Source organism: Lithobates pipiens, unplaced genomic scaffold (assembly GCF_037356315.1).
Source record: "Lithobates pipiens isolate NorthernLeopardFrog02 unplaced genomic scaffold, aLitPip1_a1.2 Scaffold_23, whole genome shotgun sequence".
NCBI classification, from domain to species: Eukaryota; Metazoa; Chordata; class Amphibia; order Anura; family Ranidae; genus Lithobates; species Lithobates pipiens.
Window position 1 is genome coordinate 36,740,285 of NW_027507785.1, and position 22,578 is coordinate 36,762,862.

The 22,578-nt window shown below is 47.5% G+C and overlaps 1 protein-coding gene across 1 annotated transcript in view; it reads left to right on the plus strand.

Annotated features, from left to right (window-relative positions):
- The window catches only part of LOC143927382 (retinal guanylyl cyclase 2-like), a 195,511-nt gene that overhangs the window by 81,035 nt on the left and 91,898 nt on the right, over positions 1–22,578 (plus strand). Inside the window, exons 3-4 of the mRNA XM_077451426.1 lie at positions 11,780–12,081; positions 13,813–14,167. Coding sequence (XP_077307552.1) covers positions 11,780–12,081; positions 13,813–14,167 — 657 coding nt within the window. The remainder of the gene's footprint in view (positions 1–11,779; positions 12,082–13,812; positions 14,168–22,578) is intronic.

The following is a 22,578-nucleotide window of genomic DNA, read 5'->3' on the forward strand; positions in this document are numbered from 1 at the left end:
ACATGACAGTGATCACTGCTCCTAATGACAGGGAGGAATAGATCTCTGTCATGTCACTAGGCAGAACAGGGAAATGCCTTGTTTACATAGTCCTTACATTGTTCTGCCTCTCTGTGACATGCTAGTAGGCACGGCGGGCACGCGTGCCCACTAGCCCAGCAAATTAAAGGGGACATACAGGTACTCCCATTTGCCCACTGCTGCCATTGTGCTGACGTATATTGGCATGCGACGGTCGGCATATATCATTAAATGCAATATTTTAATGTACAGAAAGCCATGTTAGTACCTGAATTTGACCTGGTATCGGCCTTTGGCAGTCTACTGTACAGCAGACCTAGAAAAAGAGAACAGAAGCAGCACAAGGAGCCAATCGGGTGTACAAAAGGGCAAGGGGCATGGTGATAAGAAACCTGTGAAATTAAAGGGAAACTGTAAGAAAAAATGATCAGACCTCCTCTTCTTGTAAATAATTTTTTGAAAACCATTTATCTTTTTCTTTCCACTTCACAATTATGTGCCACTTTGTGTTGGTCTATCACATAAAATCCCAATAAAATGCATTTACATTTTTGGTTGTAACATGACAAAATTTGGAAAAATGTCAAGGGGTATGAATACTTTTTCAAGGCACTGTATGTTGTCCTGGCTATTCATTATAGCTTTGATTACGTACTGCAAGGTATTTATTAGACATGGACGCCGTCAATAAATTTGTTTCGTTCCGTTCCGAATTCCGGTTCCGTTACGTTCCGTTACGAATTGTCGTTAGGTTTGTTAACTTGTACGAACGTTCTTTACGATGAATTTAAAGGAAAAAATATATACCTCAATATGACAATATGTCCAAATTTCGTTACTACGGAAACAACACGTGACTTGGTTGACCAATCAGAGGTTTTCTTCTGCTGCTGAGGCCTACAGGGCAGGCCCGATCATGTGACTTCCCTTTGTGGGTTAGTTAGTGTAGTGGAGCAGATCACACGATTATTTCTCTGTGCATCTGAGCGAATATCTTTGCAATCCTTAGCTTTTCATTGTTCATTTTAGTTTATATCAGTTGTAGTTTGCAAGTGTATCATCTCTTAGGCCGCGTACACACGGGCGGACTGTTCGCTCAACTTTGTCCGCTGAACAGTGTTTCAGCGGACAGTCCGCTCGTGTGTGGGGCTTCAGCGGACAGTTTCAGCGGACAGTTTGACGAACAAAGTTTTTCGGAAATTCCGAAAAACTGTCCGCTGAAACTTTGTTTGAGCGAACAGTCCGCCCGTGTGTAGGCCACTTTCGAAATGAGCAAACTGTTCCCGCTCGGAGGAAAGTCTGCTCATTACGAGCGCGTCTCCAGGTAGGCGGGGCCCGCGAGGGAGACGTCGCTGGCCCCGCCGCCTGGTATGGACTTAAAGGGGAACCCCAACGCCGAAAAAAATCGGCGTGGGGGTCCCCCCAAAGTCCACAACAGACCCTTGTCCGAGCACGCCACCCGGCCGGCCAGGAAAGGGGGGCGAGCGAGCGCGCCCCCCCTCCCGAGCCGTACCAGGCCGTGTGCCCTCAACATGGGGGGTGCCTTGGGGAAGGGGGGGCCGCGCGGCCCCCCCACCCCAAAGCACCTTGTCCCCATGTTGATGAGGACAAGGGCCTCTTCCCGACAACCCTGGCCGTTGGTTGTCGGGGTCTGCGGGCGGGGGGCTTATCGGAATCCGGGAGCCCCCTTTAATAAGGGGGCCCCCGGATACCGGCCCCCCACCCTATGTGAATGAGTATGGGGTACAATGTACCCCTACCCATTCACCTGTAAAATAAAAGTACCCAAAAAAAAAAACACAACACACGAGATAAAATATTTTATTGCACAGCTCCGGGGGTCTTCCGTCTTCGGGGGTCTTCTCGCCGGACTCCTCCGCTATCTTCGTGTAGCTCTTTTGCTAGCGGAGGAGTCCGGCTTTCTTCCTCCCCGCCGCCCTCTTCTCCCGACTTCGGGGGTCTTGTCCCCCTCTTCGGTTCTTCTGCCGGGCCACCGCGCCTTCTTATAGCTCTTTTGCAGGCGGTGGCCCGGTCTTCTGTCGCCGCCGCCTTCCGTTCTTCTGCCGGGCCACCGCGCCTTCTTATAGCTCTTTTGCAGGCGGTGGCCCGGTCTTCTGTCGCCGCTGTCGCCTTCCGGTCGCCTTCCGGTCGCCTTCCGGTCGCCTTCCGTTCTTCTTCTTCTTCTCCAGGAGATGTTGACACGTCGCTCTCTCCGGCCGGAATGCCAGAGCCGCGCTGTGCGGCCACTTATATAGTGACAATGGGGCGGTGTCACATGGTATATGTCACATGGGTTGGTCACATGGTGACCCCGCCCCCTTACGATGTCATAGTCCCCATGTGACATCAACCCATGTGACCAACCCATGTGACATATACCATGTGACACCGCCCCATTGTCACTATATAAGTGGCCGCACAGCGCGGCTCTGGAATTCCGGCCGGAGAGAGCGACGTGTCAACATCTCCTGGAGAAGAAGAAGAAGAACAAGAAGAAGAACAGAAGGCGACCGGAAGGCGACAGCGGCGACAGAAGACCGGGCCACCGCCTGCAAAAGAGCTATAAGAAGGCGCGGTGGCCCGGCAGAAGAACCGAAGAGGGGGACAAGACCCCCGAAGTCGGGAGAAGAGGCCGGCGGCGGGGAGGAAGAAAGCCGGACTCCTCCGCTAGCAAAAGAGCTACACGAAGATAGCGGAGGAGTCCGGCGAGAAGACCCCCGAAGACGGAAGACCCCCGGAGCTGTGCAATAAAATATTTTATCTCGTGTGTTGTGTTTTTTTTTTGGGTACTTTTATTTTACAGGTGAATGGGTAGGGGTACATTGTACCCCATACTCATTCACATAGGGTGGGGGGCCGGTATCCGGGGGCCCCCTTATTAAAGGGGGCTCCCGGATTCCGATAAGCCCCCCGCCCGCAGACCCCGACAACCAACGGCCAGGGTTGTCGGGAAGAGGCCCTTGTCCTCATCAACATGGAGACAAGGTGCTTTGGGGTGGGGGGGCCGCGCGGCCCCCCCTTCCCCAAGGCACCCTCCATGTTGAGGGCACGCGGCCTGGTACGGCTCGGGAGGGGGGGCGCGCTCGCTCGCCCCCCTTTCCTGGCCGGCCGGGTAGCGTGCTCGGACAAGGGTCTGTTGTGGACTTTGGGGGGACCCCCACGCCGTTTTTTTTCGGCGTTGGGGTTCCCCTTTAAGTTCATTCCAGGCGGCGGAGCCCGCGACGTCTCCGTCGCGGGCCCCGCCTACCTGCACACGCGCTTGAAATGAGCGGACTGTTGCCTCGTGTGTGGGCGAGTCCGTTCATTTCAAAAGTTGCGCGGACTTAGTACGACGAACAAAGTTTGCCGTATTTGTCCGCTCAAAAAGTGCCGTGTGTGGGCGTGTTCGTTCATTCAAAAGTTTGAGCGGACTGTTTGACGAACTTAGTTTCGGCAGACAGTCCGCCCGCGTGTACGCGGCCTCAGTGTTTAGTTTCTGGTTTTATTCGTTTTTTGGTTGGTTTTGAGAGATCATTTTTTTTTTCATTTCTTGTTTCATTTAGTTAATATTTTGTTATTTTCTGTTGGTATAATATTTTTTTTGTACATTTGGTGATTTTGGTGTTAGTTTGCTGCAATCAAAATCATATATTTTTTTGTCTACATTTTTCTAACTTTTAAAGGAAAAATGAGCAGCAAACAAGGCCAAAAAAGCAGTAAGAGTGCTGCTGGGAGAGGGAGAGCTATGAGCCGTGTACATGAGCAGCAGGTGGGACGTTCTGTCTCTGCGCCCTCTGAGCTCAGCTCACCTCCCATAAAGCTGAGGCGACTGGGAGTGAAGACTGCTGGTGGTAAAGAGCCTGGCAAACAGCAGACATTTGCATGTCGCCAGCTGTTCCAGGATTTACCTCCTAGAACCAGCAGCACAATTCATAGCAAAAGTGGCGCTACCACCTCTGCCACTGCTGCTGGTAACATGCTGCCCATTATTACCTTTTATGGAAGAGGGCAGGCCAAAGGGGTTCCCAGTGCACATACATTTGTGCAGCCAAAGCTGGAGATCCTGGCCATGCAGCAGGAAACATGTCAGGAGGCCGAGGCTCATGATGATGTCACCACCACCATTGCTGCCAGTGCCATCACCATCAGCACTACAGGGAGCTTGGCAGTGGTCAGCAAGGAGACAGAGTTTACTGCTTCTAATGATCACTGTTCCCTTGGCAATGTGAAAGAGGTGGAAGCAGGCTTTCCTGACATTGTTGTAGACCAATGTAATTTCCAGCCCTCTACCCATGTTGGCACCACGACAGCCCAGAAAGTATCTCCCCTCAGTCCCCACTACTTTTTTCTCCTGAAAAGACCCCTGCCCAAGTGCTTTCTAAGCCTCCAGCATCAGAATGGGCCAATGCAACCATTAGACCTCAATCCATCACAGCACCCAATATACCTGGGATGTTCAGGTCTCTTCCTCCCGCTCCTGCCGAACTACAGAAAGAGAGTGTGACCACTGCAGTGGAAGGTATTCCATCAGGCAGTGTCCGAGGTGGTGGCTGTCGTTCCAGCATTTGGCAGCATTTTCAAAGAATTGGTGTCGGTCAGAAGGCCAAATGCAATCACTGTGGCAGGGAGGTCAGCCGGGGCCAAGACATAGGGCATCTCAGTAACAGTGGCATGAACCAGCACATGCGTGTGCACCACCATGCAGTGCTGTTAGGGGAGAAAAGTATCATGGCCACTCCTCCAAACACCAAAAGGGGAACCAATAGTGGCACCGCCACAGCCACCATCCCGCATCCAATCCATACCAGCCAGGCCACCCTGGAAGATTTTGGTGGCTTTCAGAGTAAGGGTATGTCTCGGGCGCAGGTGCATAAAATAACACGCCTGATTGGCCAGCTCATTGTAGTTGGAGGAGCACCTTTCAACATGGTGGAAGGTGAGCCCTTCAAGCAATTGATGCAGGCTGTTGCACCACAGTACCATGTGCCATCACGTAAGACCTTCAGCCAATCTGTGGTGCCAGCCTTATACAGGTCTTGTGTCGGGGTGCTCAAGGAGGAGATTGGAAGGGCAGGTGGACAGGCAGTGCCCCTGACCACTGAGCTGTGGAGTGCGTGTAGTGCCCAGCATGCCTTCCTGTCCCTGACGGCACATTGGTGGCAGGCCAAGGTGTCCCATGATGTAGTTCAAACATCTGGATCCTCGTCAGTAGTTGACAAACATGGGTACCGTTCCTTCCTCCTGCACGCTGAGGTGCTTGATGAAAAGTACACAGCGCGAAACATCCTGCAAGCCCTGCAGAAAATGTTGTTGCAGTGATTTGGACAGGCAGACAGCAACTACCGGATTGGCTATGTTGTCACTGATGGAGGCAGCAACATGGTCAAGGCTGTAAGGGATGGCAGCTTTGTGGGTGTGCGCTGCTCAGCCCACCTTCTCCACCAGGTGGTAACTGACAGTTTTCGGTTGGTGGAGACCATTTCTGGTGGCGATGGAAGGCTGTCCAAAGTGGTGGACTCTTGTCGGAAGATGGCTGGCCACTTCCATCGGAGTGTGAGGGACAGCCACCTCCTCAGGGTGGAACAGAGGAAGGCAGGCCTTCCAGAACACTGCCTAAAACAGGATGTGGGGACTAGGTGGAATTCAATCCTAGCAATGCTGGAACGCATCCTTGAGCAGCAGAAGGCTCTCCATGCCATGGCCTGTGATCATAACATTGGCATAGAGAGACCTTTAGGCAGGGAGGACTGGGCCATAATCGGGCAGATTGTGGCAGTCCTCAAGCCTTTCCTCTCTGTCACAGAACACCTAAGCCGCGAGGATGCCAGCATTGGTCATGTGCTCCCACTCTTCAACCACCTTCTGAGCAAATTGGAGCGGTTCAAGTCGGCTGAGGAACCTTTGCCTGGTGGTGGCCCTCAAACTGATGTGTTGGCTCTGCTAAACACATTTCTGATGGAGTTGGGCAGGCGCACGCAGGAGTTGACCGCCTCTTGCCCAGAACTGATGCTGGCTGCCATGTGTGACCCTCGCATCAAGGGCAAAATGGCTGTGCAGTGTAGTGCTCTGACAACATGGCGGGACAGACTAATCGACAGGGTGCGTCAGAGGGAAAGGCAGATGGTAAGTCTGGGAGAAGAGGAAGAGGAGGAAGAAGATATTGAAGACCCCCTCTCCCATGCATCATCTACAACTAGTGAAGTGAGCAGAGATCCTGCCAGCGGAGCATCTTCTGTCTTGGCTGAGGCACTTGACACCCTAATGGGAACCTCCAACATAGTGCACCCCAAGAAACCCATATCAGCAAAGGAGGTTGTCATGTCCTATTTGTCAGCCCCACCAGTTCACCCCACCACAGATCCAATGTTTTTTTGGCAGGGGAAGAGCGAGGAGTGGCCTGCCCTCGCAGATATTGTCAAGGAGCTACTGTCCTGCCCTCCGACAAGTGTCCAGAGTGAGCGGGCGTTTTCTGTGACGGGAAACATCCTGTCACCCCAAAGATCCCAGTTGTCCCCCCAGCTAATGGAGCAGTTAGCATTTTTGAAAATCAATTTGCCAAAGCTGGGGTACCCCTCCCTCACTCTGAACATTCCTTGAACTGACTGTCAGCAGCAGAGATGGCCATTTGGTCTTAATAGTTGGTCCCTGTCCCTCCTCCACACAATCCCTCCCCTCGCTTCTCATCTACCCCTATTTGCTTGTGACATCATCTGGGATGGACGAGAACAGAGTGCCCTGATGTGCCCCAATGTGCCCTGATGTTCCCCAATGTGTCCCAATGTGCTCCAATATGCCCTGATGTGCCCGATGTGCCCCAATGTGCTCCAATATGCCCTGATGTGCCCCGATGTGCCCTGATGTGCCCCAATGTGCTCCAATATGCCCTGATGTGCCCCAATGTGCCCTGATGTGCTCCAATGTGCCCTGATGTGCCCCAATGTGCCCTGATGTGCCCCAATGTGCTCCAATATGCCCTGATGTGCCCCAATGTGCCCTGATGTGCTCCAATGTGCCCTGATGTTCCCCAATGGGTCCCAATGTGCTCCAATATGCCCTGATGTGCCCCAATGTGCTCCAATATACCCTGATGTGCCCCGATGTGCCCTGATGTGCCCCAATGTGCTCCAATATGTCCTGATGTGCCCCGATGTGCCCTGATGTGCCCCAATGTGCTCAAATATGCCCTGATGTGCCCCAATGTGCCCCGATGTGCTCCAATGTGCCCTGATGTGCTCCAATGTGCCCTGATGTGCCCCCACCATTCTTCTCATTTACACATATGACTGCTAGAACAGATAAAAAGACATTTAGGGAAATTGATCAAGCTTGAAGCGAAACAGAGTCTGGAGCAGTTGCCCATGGCAACCAATCAGCTTCTCTTCAGTTTGTTCCGTTAAGATTTGAAAATACAAGAGAGAAGCGGATTGTCTGCCGTGCATCGCTGGTCCAGTTTTCGCCGGATCACCCCACACTGTTTGGGGTCACCGGGGATGTGCGGAGAGCACATGCTTGGTAACACCAAACAATTTCCAGTGACCCCGCATATCTCCGCTGACCCCGTACAGTGCGGGGTATAAAAACAAAAGCAGCTGTGCATGGCAGCCATGTGCTCATTATGAGGGGCTCCCACCATCCCTCTGCTGTGCTGACTTCCTCCTGGGGCTGTACCCCTGCTATGCTCAGTATGTCAGCACAGGAATGGTGGAAACCCCTCATAATGAGCACAGCAGAGGTACAGCCCCAGGAGGAAGCCAGCATAGCACAAGGATGGTGGGAGCCCCTCATAATAAGCAAAATGACTGAGTCGTCGATGCGACGACAACTGATCCGAAATTCATAAACAAAAGTTCGTATTGCGTACAAAATTCGGACGCATGGCAATTCGTATTCCGGATCCTCCCGAACGTACGAATTTAGGGAAATTCGTACGAATTTGCGATTCGTACGAAACTAATCGCACATGTCTAGTATTTATTACAGGTACTTATATAGCACTTACACAGCGCTTTACATATATGGTACATTTACATCAATCTCTGCCCTCAAGGGGCTTACAATCTAAGGTCCCTAATTCACATTCATATACTAAGGCCAATTTAGACAGGACCCAAGTAACCTATCAGCATATTTTTGGAGTGTGGGAGGAAACTGGAGTATGTGGAGGAAACCCGCACAGGCAGAACATGAAAACACCAAGCAGGTAGTGCTGTGGTTGGGATTCAAACTGACAATCCTAATGTTGCTAGGCAAAAAAATGAACCACTTAGCCACTGTGCTTGCTGGTAGGGTAGCTAGGACCTGCTTTTTCGCTGGTTAATTGGTGTCAACACCATGATGTATACACAATCTCATGAATGTCATCTCAAGAAAATCCATAGCCCATGACTTTTAGATGAACCCAATCCCTTTCACCATTCTCAGGCCACCCTGTATCCCCCTTAATTTCCAGCAATCAGCAGAGGTGCCAAGCCCCTGGAGTCCACTCTTGCTCCACTGTAGTCCATTATCCAAATAATGGACATCAAAGACATTCAACTCCAGCCAAGGTTTTTTTTTTTTGCAATGATAGCACACATGATTAAGCCCCACTGTAGATGAAATATGTAGGGGGCATGGCTTTCGAGAGAAGTGTGCCATAATTTCAGTAAACCTTGGCTGGAGTTGAACATCCTTAGTGTGCCCCCTGATATTTTGATGATAGTCTATGACTTGTCAGGAACCCATTAACAGGGTATATAGGGAATGGGCTGGCAATCCTCCTAAGGCAGGGTAGCAGGTTATCCCTGCAGCTCTTCCCTCCCAACCAATCAGGTAGGGACTAATGTTTCTACTTAACAAAGCTCATCAACACAAGGCTTTATACATGTGATCGAAAAAAGAAAACACTCGTGGAAAAATGATACAAAATATATTTACCTTATACAAAGCTTCCTGGCTCCTAGGCAAGGATGACTTTACAACACTTCCGGCAAAATCAGCAGGCTAGGTCACGGAGGTCACACCATTTTATTTCTGCACTATAACGAAGAGATTAGGCTTGGCTATGGAGTGTTAAAGAGATGTTGCGCTGTACTTGGATAGTGAACCCATGATGGCCAGGAAGACAGGGAGTGTAGGGAAAATAGAGTGGCACAAGCACTGGTGAGTGATGTTGGTATCACAGAAACTTTGAGAGCGCAGTCGTGAAATGATTTGAAGTGAACAGGAGATGTAGTACCCACTGAGACTTTGTCAATACACAAGCCCAGGTCAGCAACAGGCGGGCCATGTATGGTTGGTTTCCACCTCAAACCTTTAAACCCAAACACATATTAATTACACAGGTTCTGTGGCTGATTAAGGTGGTAATTAAACTCACTTGGTGCCTTATCTGCATTTAATTAGCCTCAGAACCTGTGTAATTCAACGGTGTTTGGGTTTAAATTAGGGCTAGTGGAAAATAAAGATTAATTCCTCGATTAATCAATACATTTTTTTGATCAATTAAAATTCTTTTGATTGGTACTCACCTCTCTGCCAGCTTCCCGGTCTTCAGGGACTTCTGTCTGAGATCTGGTGACGTCACGGACATCGACGTCTTCTCCCCCCTTCCCCAAGTGCCTCCGTCTGCTAACAAAGGGAAGGGGGGAGGAGTCCGGTGACGTTGAAGTTCTGATTGAACGTAACGCGTACAGGGGAGGAGCTACGCATGATGTCACCCACTGCTGCCCTACGGAACTAACACGATTGTCGGCTTTACATGCTGTGTTTTTATCATCTTTATGTGAGTACCGTATTTTTCCGTCTATAAGACGCCCCCATGTATAAGACGCCCCCCACTTTTGCAACCCAGAATTAAGAAATCCATATTTTAAACAGGTAAAACAGAACACAGTTTTATTTAGTAATTAACTTTTACATACCAGTATATTATGCATCATATCACTTTATTCAACCTCTGTTGCATCAATGTTCTCTTCTTCATTACTAGTTCCAGACAGAATTCTTCTTTTGCATCATTGCTGTCTTCTGAGTCAGTCAACTGTCTCTCTGCAGCTCTATTCCCATGCTCTTTTGCATAGCTAACTACACTGAGTTTAAATTTTGCAGAATAAGACAGTCTCTTACTTTTATTATTCTGTGACATCTTGGGCTCAAAACGCTCTGCTCTCTGCATCTGCACAGTCTCCACGTCGAACGGGATCGTATCTGCGCACTCTCCACCTCCTCCTCTACCTCCAGCTGACGTCACTAACATATGGCTCGTGATTGGAGGAAGCCGTTCACAAGCTATGACCATCTAGGCACCCGCACGGCTCTCTCCCAGGCTGACTGACCGTGTATAAGACGCTGCTCGAATTTCAGGCTAACAATTTAAGGATAAAGTAGCGTCTTATACACGGAAAAATACGGTAGTTTGTGTTTGAACACAAAAATTAAATCTTATACTTAAGCGGTGAGCACTTAGATCTTTTCTTTCTACCCATGACCTGGCGTCCTTGCTAAGGAGATGTGAGAGAAGTTTATGGTCCGTGTTAACCCTTTTGATACCCGCTTGCATGACCACCTGTTTGCACAGGGGTCCATGCCATGAGGTGAGAGTGATTAGTTAGACCGGAGGTGGAGGGATTGTCACGCTACTGTGGGAAAAAAAAAGACTTATGTCAGTGCTACAGTTTGAATTTAAAACGTATTTGTGTGAACTGTGAAGTTAAAGCGGGATTCCGCCGGGACTCCGCGTTTTTTTTTTTTTTAAAAGTCAGCAGCTACAAATACTGCAGCTGCTGACTTTTAAAATAGTGACACTTACCTGTCCAGCGCGCCCGCCATGTCGGCACCCGAAGACGATCTCTAGATCGACACTTGAGTGCTGCCGCCGCCATCTTGGGTATGGGAATCAGGAAATGGAGCCTTTCGGCTTCATTTCCCGGTTCCCTACTGCGCATGCGCGAGCCGCGCTGCGCAATGAGGACGGTCCCCGCTGCCTCTGGGATCTGTGTGTTTCCCAGCAGGCAGCGGGCACTTGCGGAAGGGGGCGGGCACTTGCGGAAAGGGGCGTAATGTACGCCCCTTTCCGCAGAGAGCTAGCCCGGAAGTGGGTGCAGTTACCTGGATTATCCAGGTAACTGCACCCCCCCCTCCCCCCTGAAAGGTGCCAATTGTGGCGCCGGAGGGGGGGGAGGAATCCGATGAGCGGAAGGTCCATTTTAGGGTGGACCTCCGCTTTAAGTCATGGATTGTGGAAACTAACTAGTGTCGGGTGATTGTATATAGTGTATACCACATTTACCATTGACTAATGCAGAGTTGCAATGCAAGGAGCTAAAAGTAGTTGGAACTGAATGTGCGTTATAATTAATCGAAATTAGTCAAGTAAAAAATAAATAAAAATCGATTAATCGAAACACGAAAATTTTAATCAGTAACAGCCCTAGTTTAAAGGGATGAGGTGGCAACTCTAGGGCCATGCAGTGCCAAGTCAGCAGGCAGGAAGAAGCCAGGTCAGTAACTTGCAGGGTTACCAGAGGGTTAACAGGGATGAGCATTCAATGAACAGAGAAGCAGAAGTTTTAGATCAGTATTCACAGCTGCTCCAGCTTGATTCCGACTATGCAGGCTGGCAGCATTTTCTTTAAGGGATGTAAATAGCAAAATATATTTTTGCAGGCTAAACTTTTCACCTGTATCCATTGTAGCCTTTTGGCATTGAGTTTTGTCACCCATCCTTTTTGTCCCCATAGTCATGATCCTTCCTCTGTACAGATCATTGTTAACCTTGCGTGTTGTTTTTATGTTTTAGTCATCATTATGTGCATGCATTCTGTCTTCATTGGAGGGGAAGAACAAGCCATCTTTCTCATCAAAGCGCATGAAATGGGACTGACCGATGGAAGATATGTATTTGTACCCTACGACACTTTACTTTACAGCCTTCCATACAAAAACAACTCATACCCCATTTTTGACAAGAACAGCACTCTGCATGCGGCCTATGATGCGGTGCTGACCATCACCATGGACTACGAGGAAAAGTCGTTTTATGAGGTTTTTGCCGAGCTCAAAGAGAAGGGGGAAATAAAAACCAATCTGGAGCCACAGCAAGTAAGTAACCAAATAGCTATGCTCTTAAAATTGTACTGTGTTCTCCAATTTTGAAATATGCAAAATTAGAGTGAAACTACTTACCTTTCCCAATGCCTGCACCACTGCCTGTCAATTTCCGGGGTTCCCTACAACTCGCTCCTGCTACCCCCACATCACTGCAGTATACTCTAGTGCAGGGGTCTCCAAACTGCAGCCCTTTGCTTGCCATTATCTGGCCCTTGGGCACTTTTCCTGCCACTGGTACGAGACACTATTCCTCCCACTAACACCAATAATGGGGCAATATTTCTCTCGTTGACACCAACGATGGGACACTATTCCTCAAACTGACACCAACAATGGGGCACTATTGTTCCCACTGACCCCAACGATGGGGGACTAGCGGCAGCCCTATGATACAGTCTGTTTATACTTCCACAGCGTGGGTCTATAATTACAATTTTTTATTCAGTGTGGATTATTATTTCCACTGACACTAATGACAGGTCACTATTAATCCCACTAACACCAACAATGAGGCACTATTAATTCCACTGACACCAACGATGGGGCACTATTTATCCTACTGACATCAACAATGGGACACTCTTCCTCCCATTGACCCCAATGATGGTGTACTATTCCTCAAACTGACACAACAATTGGGCACTATTTCTCAAACTGACACCAACAATGGGGCACTATTCCTCCCATTGACCCCAATGATGGGGCACTATTCCTCAAACTGACACCAACAATGGAGCACTTTTACTCTACCCTGACAACAATAAAGAGGCACTATTCCTACAACTGACACCAATGATGGGACACTATTCCTCCTACTGACACCAGCGATAAGGCACTTTTCCTCCCCCTAATACCAAAGATTAATTTTTTAGGCCAGGACAATTTCTACTTTCAATGACAACAGTCCGGCCCCCATAAAGTCTGGAGGACAGTAAACTGGCCCTTTGTTTAGAAAGTTTGGAGACCCCTGCTCTACTGACATGAAAGTTAGCAGGAGGATCCAGTAAGGCTTGATTCACACCTATGCATTTTAGTGCTTTTTGCATTTTGCAGATTTGAACTACAGTCCATTTAACATTGTTTCCTATGGAACACGTTCTGTAATGCAAATCTGCAAAATGCAAAAAGCACTAAAAATGCCATAGGTGTGAATCAAACCTAATGCCATGTACACTCGACCGGTTTTCTCCGCTGAAACTGATCACACGATCACACCACTTCCTTTTTTCCTTTTTTTCCCTGTATTTGAAGTGACTGCATTTGGATTTTACTTTTTCATATCAATAAAGATGCCTTCTATGGTGTGCGGCCGTCCAGGATCCTTTTCTCTTATTAGTGCTGCCTATCAGTGCCCATATTGAGGTTGCAAAGCAAACACAATGTACAAAATCATGCAAATATATAAATGTATGAAAAATAAAGGCTAATAACATACATTATAACAAGGTAAACTCTGTGACATAATCAAAGAGAATATGTATTAAATGGGAAAATATTACCAACAGAAATATAAATACAGGAATGTATCATAATATAACGTGTTGGTAACAAAATCAAAATACTGATACATTTTGTGTTTCATCTGTACTTTTTAAAGCTGACAAAAACAATCTACTGCAAATATACACATTTCAGATTAATTGTTACTTCTAACTGCTACACAGAAAAATTGGAATGCATGTGGATTTGAAATTAGACTGACTAATCAACTTGATCCAACAGGTCTCACCGCTGTTTGGAACCATCTATAATTCTATGTACTTACTGGCCAAAGCCATGAGCAGCGCCTGGAAACAAGGGGCCTGGATGTCGGGAACCAATCTTGTGGAATACACAAAAAACCTGGACTACCCCGGATTCACACATATGTTGTATACAGATGGCAAGGGGAATGGGCTCAGCAGCTTTGTAGTCTTAGATACTGATGGGAAAATCAACCAGCTATTCCCAACCTACTCAGTGGAAGTTGGCATCAATTTAGTGCGCTTTTTAGGAAAGACTATACGGTTTCCAGGTGGGACGCCGCCGACTGCAGATTCCAGCTGTTGGTTTGACCCAGACACGCTCTGCATTGGAGGTAAATAACTTTAATGTCATTGATTGTGCAATATTGTAACAATTCAGGCTCTGTAAATGTGACCGCTGTTTGTTACCACATACCTCAAATTAGATTTTTAATTCCCACTGCTGTCCTGCAACAGACCTATTGCCCCACTTAAAGGGAAAGTTCACCTTTGTACACTTTTTTTTTCAAAATTCCAGCTCCCCTGTGCACCAATATAGCATTCATGTACTTTTTTTAGCAAAAATATCAAAGCTTTCAATTAAATCTAAAGTCACTTACTTTTTTGTCTAAATCCACGTTTCCAGATGTTTCCATTAGTAATGTCTTCTTCCTGATCAGACTTTAGTGTCAGAAACCATGAATCAGACTGAGACAGAAGTACAGTTAAATCACACTTGTTGAATAAATGTAAATAGAACAAATATAGTTAAAACATAGCCAAATTTCGATAACCGGAACAGATAGTCAGACAAGCCAGAAAGTCAGGATGCCAGAGATCAGCATAGTGAAACAGCAAGCAGGATCTAGAGCCAGAAGAAATGTCAGCCTAGCAAGTCTTTAACAGGAACGCAGGAGATGTGATGTTGACCAAGGCGAAGGCAGAGATTATTTGGGCTGGATGGCTTAAGTAGGCAGGACTGACGAGCAGGATATCATCAACAGGTGAGTCACTGTGGAGAGATAGGAGCTGGCAATTAGCCGACAGCTGAGTGGCCAGCTCAGAGGAAGGAAGGGCTGAGCCACACCCTGCCATTTAGGTCACGACACAGGAAGGAGTTGACCAGCTGATCTCATTAGCACACACCCCGTATCATCCACCCTCCCATTCCCAGGTGCATGTTTTTTTCTCACTAAATACACAATATATAATACGCATGTTTATACACCTAAAATTACTAGTTGCGTTTTCAGTGCCATTAATTGTTAACAGCATACCAAACAAACAAGCAAACACATTTTACCATGTAAAAAAACAAGCGGCAAATGCTACAAAAAGCACAGTAAAAAACACACAACCCACATAACGCCAAAATGTCCCATTAACCACATGTAGTGCAGCAAATTTAAATCAACAGGCTGCCCTATATGTGTCACAGGAAAAACGAGACACAAAATGTGCGCTCTCACTATGCTAGATGTGAATGGGGCCTGAAAGTGAAATTGGTGCGATAACACAAGAACAGTGAGGCTCCATTCACATCTGTGCGTTTCCTTGCATTTCAGAAATGTGCTGCACCAAAAATCACAGTAAAAAATGTACTAAGCTCCACTCTAAAAAAAAGTTCTGAAGTTTCTTTGGGGCAATTGCTGTGTGTAGGGCCGCCTATTCAGGTGGATGGGCTGCCCTATATGTGATGAGTGAAAATGCTCCAAAACGCCCCCCCCATGCTAAAAAAAGAAAAAATAATGCACGTGGGAATGTGAGTTCCCACTATGCAGAGTTGTGAACGGGGCTTGACAGCTGAGTTTCTGTCCACTCCCTCCTATGTACTTATATAAAGATGGCCATGCACTATGCAGTCTGATTGTATATTGTGTATTTACTGAGAAGGGTAATCACTGATTGAATTTCATTTAACCCCTTCCCTTCCCTCTCTATGAAGCCGGTTCACACATCTGCACAGAAACAATGTGTATCTTTGGCTCCATATCATGACCAAATTCAGGCATAGATTCAGCCCCAATTTGTTCCTGAAACAGAGAACAGGGATGCACAGTATGAACCGAGGCTTAAGGGGCCATACTAGGGCCAGTGGGAGTAGAAAATATCCTGGCATTCAGTGGGCGTAAACAATTCCCTATCTTTGGTGTCAGTGGGAGGAATAGTGCCATGGGCATCCACAGAACTTTTTTCGGGGGGGGGCATCATTTAAAGGTTTTTGACAATGTCATGAAGGGGAGGGGCTTAGTCATTATCACAAAACGCAGGCATGTGCCCATCATATGCAGCCTCATTGTGCCCATCAAATGTGGCCTGTACAGTATGGAGGGTGTACAGCAGAGGTGCCCAACTTTTTGAAGAGCGAAGGCCACTCAAGCGACTTGGTAACCGGTTGTGGGCCACAATGAACAGAGCAGGCATATGACAGGTCCGTGCAGAGCGGACACCGACACAGCCCACTCTACTCTATGGGACCTCCGATCCGCCCTGACGGAAGGGGATTGATCCCCTTCTGTTATTTATTTTTCATTTTTTTTAGCGAATCAGATTGGAGGTAGGCGGGTGTAAAAGGACGCAAATCTGTTTACATCTGCCGTTTCATAGAGGTGAATGGAGGGTCCGATTGAGTCGGACTGATTGTGTGAAAGGGGCCTTTCACACTAATCCAGCGCAGTGCACCTGTGTCTTTCCTGTGGGTTAGCTACACTTTGCCATAGACTTCTATTATATCCTGCAGGTGTGGTGCACTTTCTGAAAGCTCACCAAACTTGTAGGTAATAACAGAAGTCTATGCCTCAGTACAGATAACCTGAAGGTGCACTGCACCTGCGGATCAGTTTGAAAGCAGTCCAGTAACCAGTGCGCAGATATGCCCGTATATACACTGCAATTTTAGTAATAAACTGACCTTTAACCACTTAATAACCGCCCTATAGCCGAATGACGGCTTTAGGGCGGTTTCTTAACTGTGGGAGGCCGTCATATGACGTCCTCCCAGAATTCCGCTCTCGCGCGCCCCCTGGGGCGCGCACTCGAGAGCATCCGTGACCGCCGGGTCCACAGGACCCGGCGCATCACGGATCACGGTAAACGGCCGCTCGTCGCGGCCGTTTACCACGTGATCGCTCCGTCAAATGACGGAGTGATCACTTGTAAACAAACCGGCGTCATGTTATGACGCCGGTTCCTCCCTCCCCCTCTCTGTACCGATCGGAACAGCGGAGGGGGAGGAGATCGGTGTCAGCAGCGATGTGGGCTGCATCTGCAGTGCCCACATCGCTGCTCACCGAAAATTAACCCCTCAATTCCCTGCAAAAACTCTGCAATACCCTGCCATTAGTCTGCAATAGTCTGCCATAGTCTGCAATAGTCTGCCATAGTCTGCCATAGTCTGCAACACTCTGCAATAGTCTGCAACGCTCTGCAATACCCTGCAACGCTCTGCAATAGTCTGCAACGCTCTGCAATACCCTGCAACGCTCTGCAATAGTCTGCAACGCTCTGCAATAGTCTGCAACGCTCTGCAATACCCTGCAACGCTCTGCAATACCCTGCAACGCTCTGCAATGCTCTGCAACACCCGCCAATACCCTGCAACACTCTGCAACGCCCGCCTATACCCTGCAACACTCTGCAACGCTCTGCAACACCCGCCAATACCCTGCAACACTCTGCAATGCTCTGCAACACTCTGCAATGCTCTGCAACACCCACCAATACCCTGCAACACTCTGCAATGCTCTGCAACACCCGCCAATACCGTGCAACACTCTGCAATGCTCTGCAACACCCTCCAATATCCTGCCATACTCTGCAACGCCATACTCTGCAACGCCATACTCTGCAACGCCATACTCTGCGATACCCAGCCATACTCTGATATACCCAGCCATACCCAGCCATAGTCGGTGATACCCTGCAATACCCAGCCATAGACACCCCCCCTCCCGCCACCCTCCGGTGCTTCTACCGACTCGCCAATACTATCAAATCCAGAATCTTTTTTTTTTTTTCAGGCTTCCCAGCTTAGAGGTGAGATGCGGGGTCTTATTGACCCCACATCTCACTGTAAAGAGGACCTGTCATGCCATATTCCTATTACAAGGGATGTTTACATTCCTTGTAATAGGAATAAAAGTGATCAAAAAATTTATTTTTGGGGAAAAAAATGTCAAACTAAAATAAATAAAGTAAAATGAACAATAATTTTTATTTTTTTTTTTAAAGCGCCCCTGTCCCCATGTGCTCGCATGCAGAAGCGAACGCATACGTAAGTCCCGCCCACATATGAAAACGGTGTTCAAACCACACATGTGAGGTATCGCTGCGTACGTTGGAGCGAGAGCAATAATTCTAGCCCTAGACCTCCTCTGTAACTCAAAACATATAACCAGTAAAAAAAAAATTAAATCGTCGCCTATGGGGATTTTTAAGTAGCGACGTTTGGCACCATTCCACGAGCCTGTGCAATTTTGAAGAGTGACATGTTAGGTATCGATTTACTCGGTGTAACTTCATCTTTCACATTATGCAAAAATTGGGCTAACTTTACTGTGTTTTTTTTTTTTTTTAAGCACAAAACAGTTTTTTTTCCAAAAAAAAGCATTCGAAAAATTGCTGCGCAAATACCGTGCGAGATAAAAAGTTGCAACGACCACCATTGTATTCTCCAGGGTGTTTGCTAAAAAAACATATATAATGTTTTGGGATTCGATGTAATTTTCTAGCAAATAAATGATGATTTTTACATGTAGGAGAGAAATGTCAGAATTGTCCTGGGTGCTCCAGAACGCCTGATGGTGCTCCCTGCATGTTAGGCCTCTGTATGTGGCCACGCTGTGTAAAAGTCTCACACATGTGGTATCGCCGTACATGGGAGAAATAGCAGAATGTGTTTTGGGGTGTAATTTGTGGTATGCATATGCTGTGTGAGAAATAAACTGATAATATGACAATTTTGTGAAAAAAAAAAAAAAAAGTAAAAAAAATCTTGATTTTGCAAAGAATTGTGGGAAAAAATGACAACTTCAAAAAAACTCATCATGCCTCTTACTAAATACCTTGGAATGTCTTCTTTCCAAAAAGGGGTCATTTGGGGGGTATTTGTACTTTTCTGGCATGTTAGGTTCTCAAGAATTGAAATAGGCCGTCAGTACTTCAGGTGTGATCAATTTTCAGATATTGGCACCATAGCTTGTGGACTCTATAACTTTCACAAAGACCAAATAATATCCACCAATTTGTACTTATTTTTACCAAAGATATGTAGTGGTATAAATTTTGGCCAAAATTTATGAAGAAAAAATTACTAATCTGCTAAATTTTATAACAGAAATGAAGAAAAATTCATTTTTTTACAGAATTTTCTGTATTTTTTCTTTTATAGCACAAAAAATAAAAAACCCAGTGGTGATTAAATACCACCAAAAGAAAGCTCCATTTGTGTGAAAAAAAGGACAAAAATTTCATATAGGTCCAGTGTTGCATGACTGAGTAATTGTCATTCAAAATGTGAGAGCACCGAAAGCTGAAAATTGGTCTGGTTATTAAGGGTGTTTAAGTGCCCAGTGGTCAAGTGGTTAATAACAGTCTTCCATTCAAGTATAGCCTGCGGGTGCTGTCCCCAGCAGAGTGCATTTGGTATCACTCAGCCTGTGGCAAGAGACGGCGCTATACAGGAAGCATCAGCTTATCCAGCTCTGCTCCACAGCTGCTTGCTTTGCCGGCTTCATTAACACTGGGCTTGCCAATCTGCCATCCCACAGAAGGAATTGGCGGGCCACATCAGGGGGCTCCGCGGGCCACTGGATGGGCACCCCTGGTGTACAGTATGTATATATATATATATATATATAGGGGGTGGATGGTATTAGTATATAAAGGAAGGTGGGTCTATATACAGTAGCTGTATACAGGACAGATGATGTATATCAGTCAGTGATTATGGAGGAAAGTGGGTATATACAGTTATATATACACCCACATTCCTTCTTGTATATAGAGACTAGGGATGAGCTCCAGAGTGTTCGCACACTCCACGTGCAGAGCCCGCCAGGAAGTCGGCGCATCGCTAATCACAGGCAGTGAGACATTGCCCTGATGTGCGGCTGCAGAGATCGGTCCATGTCTCACTGCTTGTGATTAGCGCAGCGCTGCGCCGACTTCCTGGCGAGCTCTGCATGTGGAGTGTGCAAACACGTCGGAGCTCATCCATAATAGAGACCTTCCTCCATCATCTCTGACTGCAGATATACATCATCTCTCCTGTATACGGCTATATATACAGGGCAGATAATGTATATCTGCAGTCAGTGATGATGGAGGAATACAGGAAGGAAAGAGGATGTATATAGCTGTATATGGGACAGGACAGATGATATGATCTTTCCAGCAATAGCTGCTTCACTTCCAACTTTCCGATATACTGTATATTATGTTCCTCCTAATGTAACTGCTGTTACCTGTGGTTCTTCAATTTTGAAATGTATGCCACTTGACTTCAGGATTTTCTCTGATGAGGCCTAGGCAGCAACGAGTCCTCCTTGCTTCCTCCTCATCCAGTCCTCCATAAGCATTTCTACACCACTCCAGTCCACTTGAGTAAGCGTCGCCGGCGCCATGCCAGCTGGATCTATATCTGACAGACTGCATTCTGTACAGGGACTGGAGGCTGGAGCCGAGTGGCCAAGCCATCGCATTGGATGATCAGGGGGTGAGGGAGGGATGTACGATCAGAGAGCAGCAGCCAGCAGTCACTCAGCAGAGTCTTCGGTGGACCCTTGTCTATTCCAGGGGGGGGGACACTTGTCCCCCCCCCTTGCCCCTACCTGTGGACGCCCATGATAAGTGGTTACCCAGAGTAAGGGAAGTCTAATGCCACGTACGCGCTACTGGACTTTCCGGCAGGAAAGGTCCGACAGAATCATTCCGTCGGATATTACAATTGTGTGTGGGATTCATCTGACTTTTTTCTTCAAAAATTCCGCCGGACCTAGAAATAGAACATGTTTCAAATCTGTCCGTTCGTTTGTAGGCTGGTCCGACGGACCAAATACGACGCAAGGGCAGCTACTGAACTTAATTTTCTAGTCCCGTTGTACGTCATCATGTTCAAAACAAACAGACTTTGGTCCGTTCGTGTGTGGGCAAGTCTGTTCAGTCGGAAGTCCGCCGGAACTCCGTCGGGAAGACTGTAAGGAAAACCATCAGACCTTTTCTGCCGGAAAGTCCGGTCGTGTGTATGCGACATCACAAGCAGTTTGTCGGTAGTGTGTACCCATTATAGGAGGCACAGCCTCTAGCAGGGAGGGTGATGTTGTCTACACTCCTTCTGTCAGAGGTCTGTCTCCCATAGCAACGGGAGCGGATTCGGCTACAGAGGTTCCCCATCCTATACAGGGGCACAGAAGTTCAAGTGTCAAGTTGAGTGCACATGTGGAACCCTTGCAGAGTGCACTGCGGGCAATGTACATGGTGTCTCTTCATCTCTAAATCTAGAGGTCCTCCTTAAGCATGTGTATTCCCCTACAGCAGCCTTAGCCTTGTCCCAGGTCATTGATGAAGATGACACAAAAGAAAGGTACCACATGGTCAGTAGTGTATTTAGGTTTTGTGCTGCCCTAGGCCTGACTAAACTCATGCGCTCCCTATTTATATATGACCCACCCCTTCCTGTCAAGACCACACCCTTTGCTGTTTAAGACCCGCCCTGAAATTTTTGAATGGGGACACTAGTTCCGAGGGCCTGGGGGGAGGGGGGATGGATTCCCTTAAGTTTCATAGATTTCCTCTCACTTCCTGTTTTGGCTATGGGTCAGGAAGTGAAGGGAAATCTCTGCAATGGGACAGGGATGGTAAAAAATAAACTGACAGGGGTTATAACCCTCCCTTATTCTATCCAAAATTTTAAAAAGTGTTGCCTATAGTTCTACTTTAAGCACAAATTTCTGATAATATTATAGAGAGGACTAAGAAGATATAACCATCCCAATGGTGCAGCAGAAAACATATAGCAGAGTGAGGAAGGTTTGTGGTCCAGGATGATAGGACAATCAAAATTAGAAGCGCCCCCCCCCCCCCCCCCACACACAGTTGTGGAATGCCAGCCTCCCGCATACCGGAAGCAGTGCAGCCACTTTATGGGGGTGCTAGACTAATTTGCGTCTCAACCCAGTCCGCCCCATAAGACTGGTGCAACCCTAAATTGTAGCGCAAGCCAGCGGGGACTTTGTCCATGCTGCCCCCCTGCAAAGTGCTGCCCTAGGCCTGGGCCCTGTCAGTCTAGGCCACGATACAGCGTTGCACATGGTACAACAAAGGAGCCTTTATTTGTGCTTTAAAAGATAAGTTCACGTTTGGGAATATGTTATATGTTCTACCTATTTTTAGGGTAAAACGTATAACATGTTCCCGCTCCTGCAGCGGCCGCCTGCTGCCCTCTCTGCCTGTGACAGCAGTACAGGGAGAAGTTCCCCATCCAAGATGTTACTTTTTTAAAAGAGGGCGGCCGTCATTCACTCACACAGTTCTAGGAATCCTTTTTGGCTGTCGGCTTGTAGTTCTCAATGAACAACATTCAATACACTTTTCATTTCAGAGATGTCTCGGTTCCACACAATATAAATTTAGCATTTGTACCTTAGCATATTATCAGTGGCGGTGCGTCCATAAGGGCGCACGGGTGCCACCCCCTCTCTCCAGCCACCCCCTCTATGACCAATGGATAGATTCATGCATAGCATGAATCTATCCATGGCTGCCG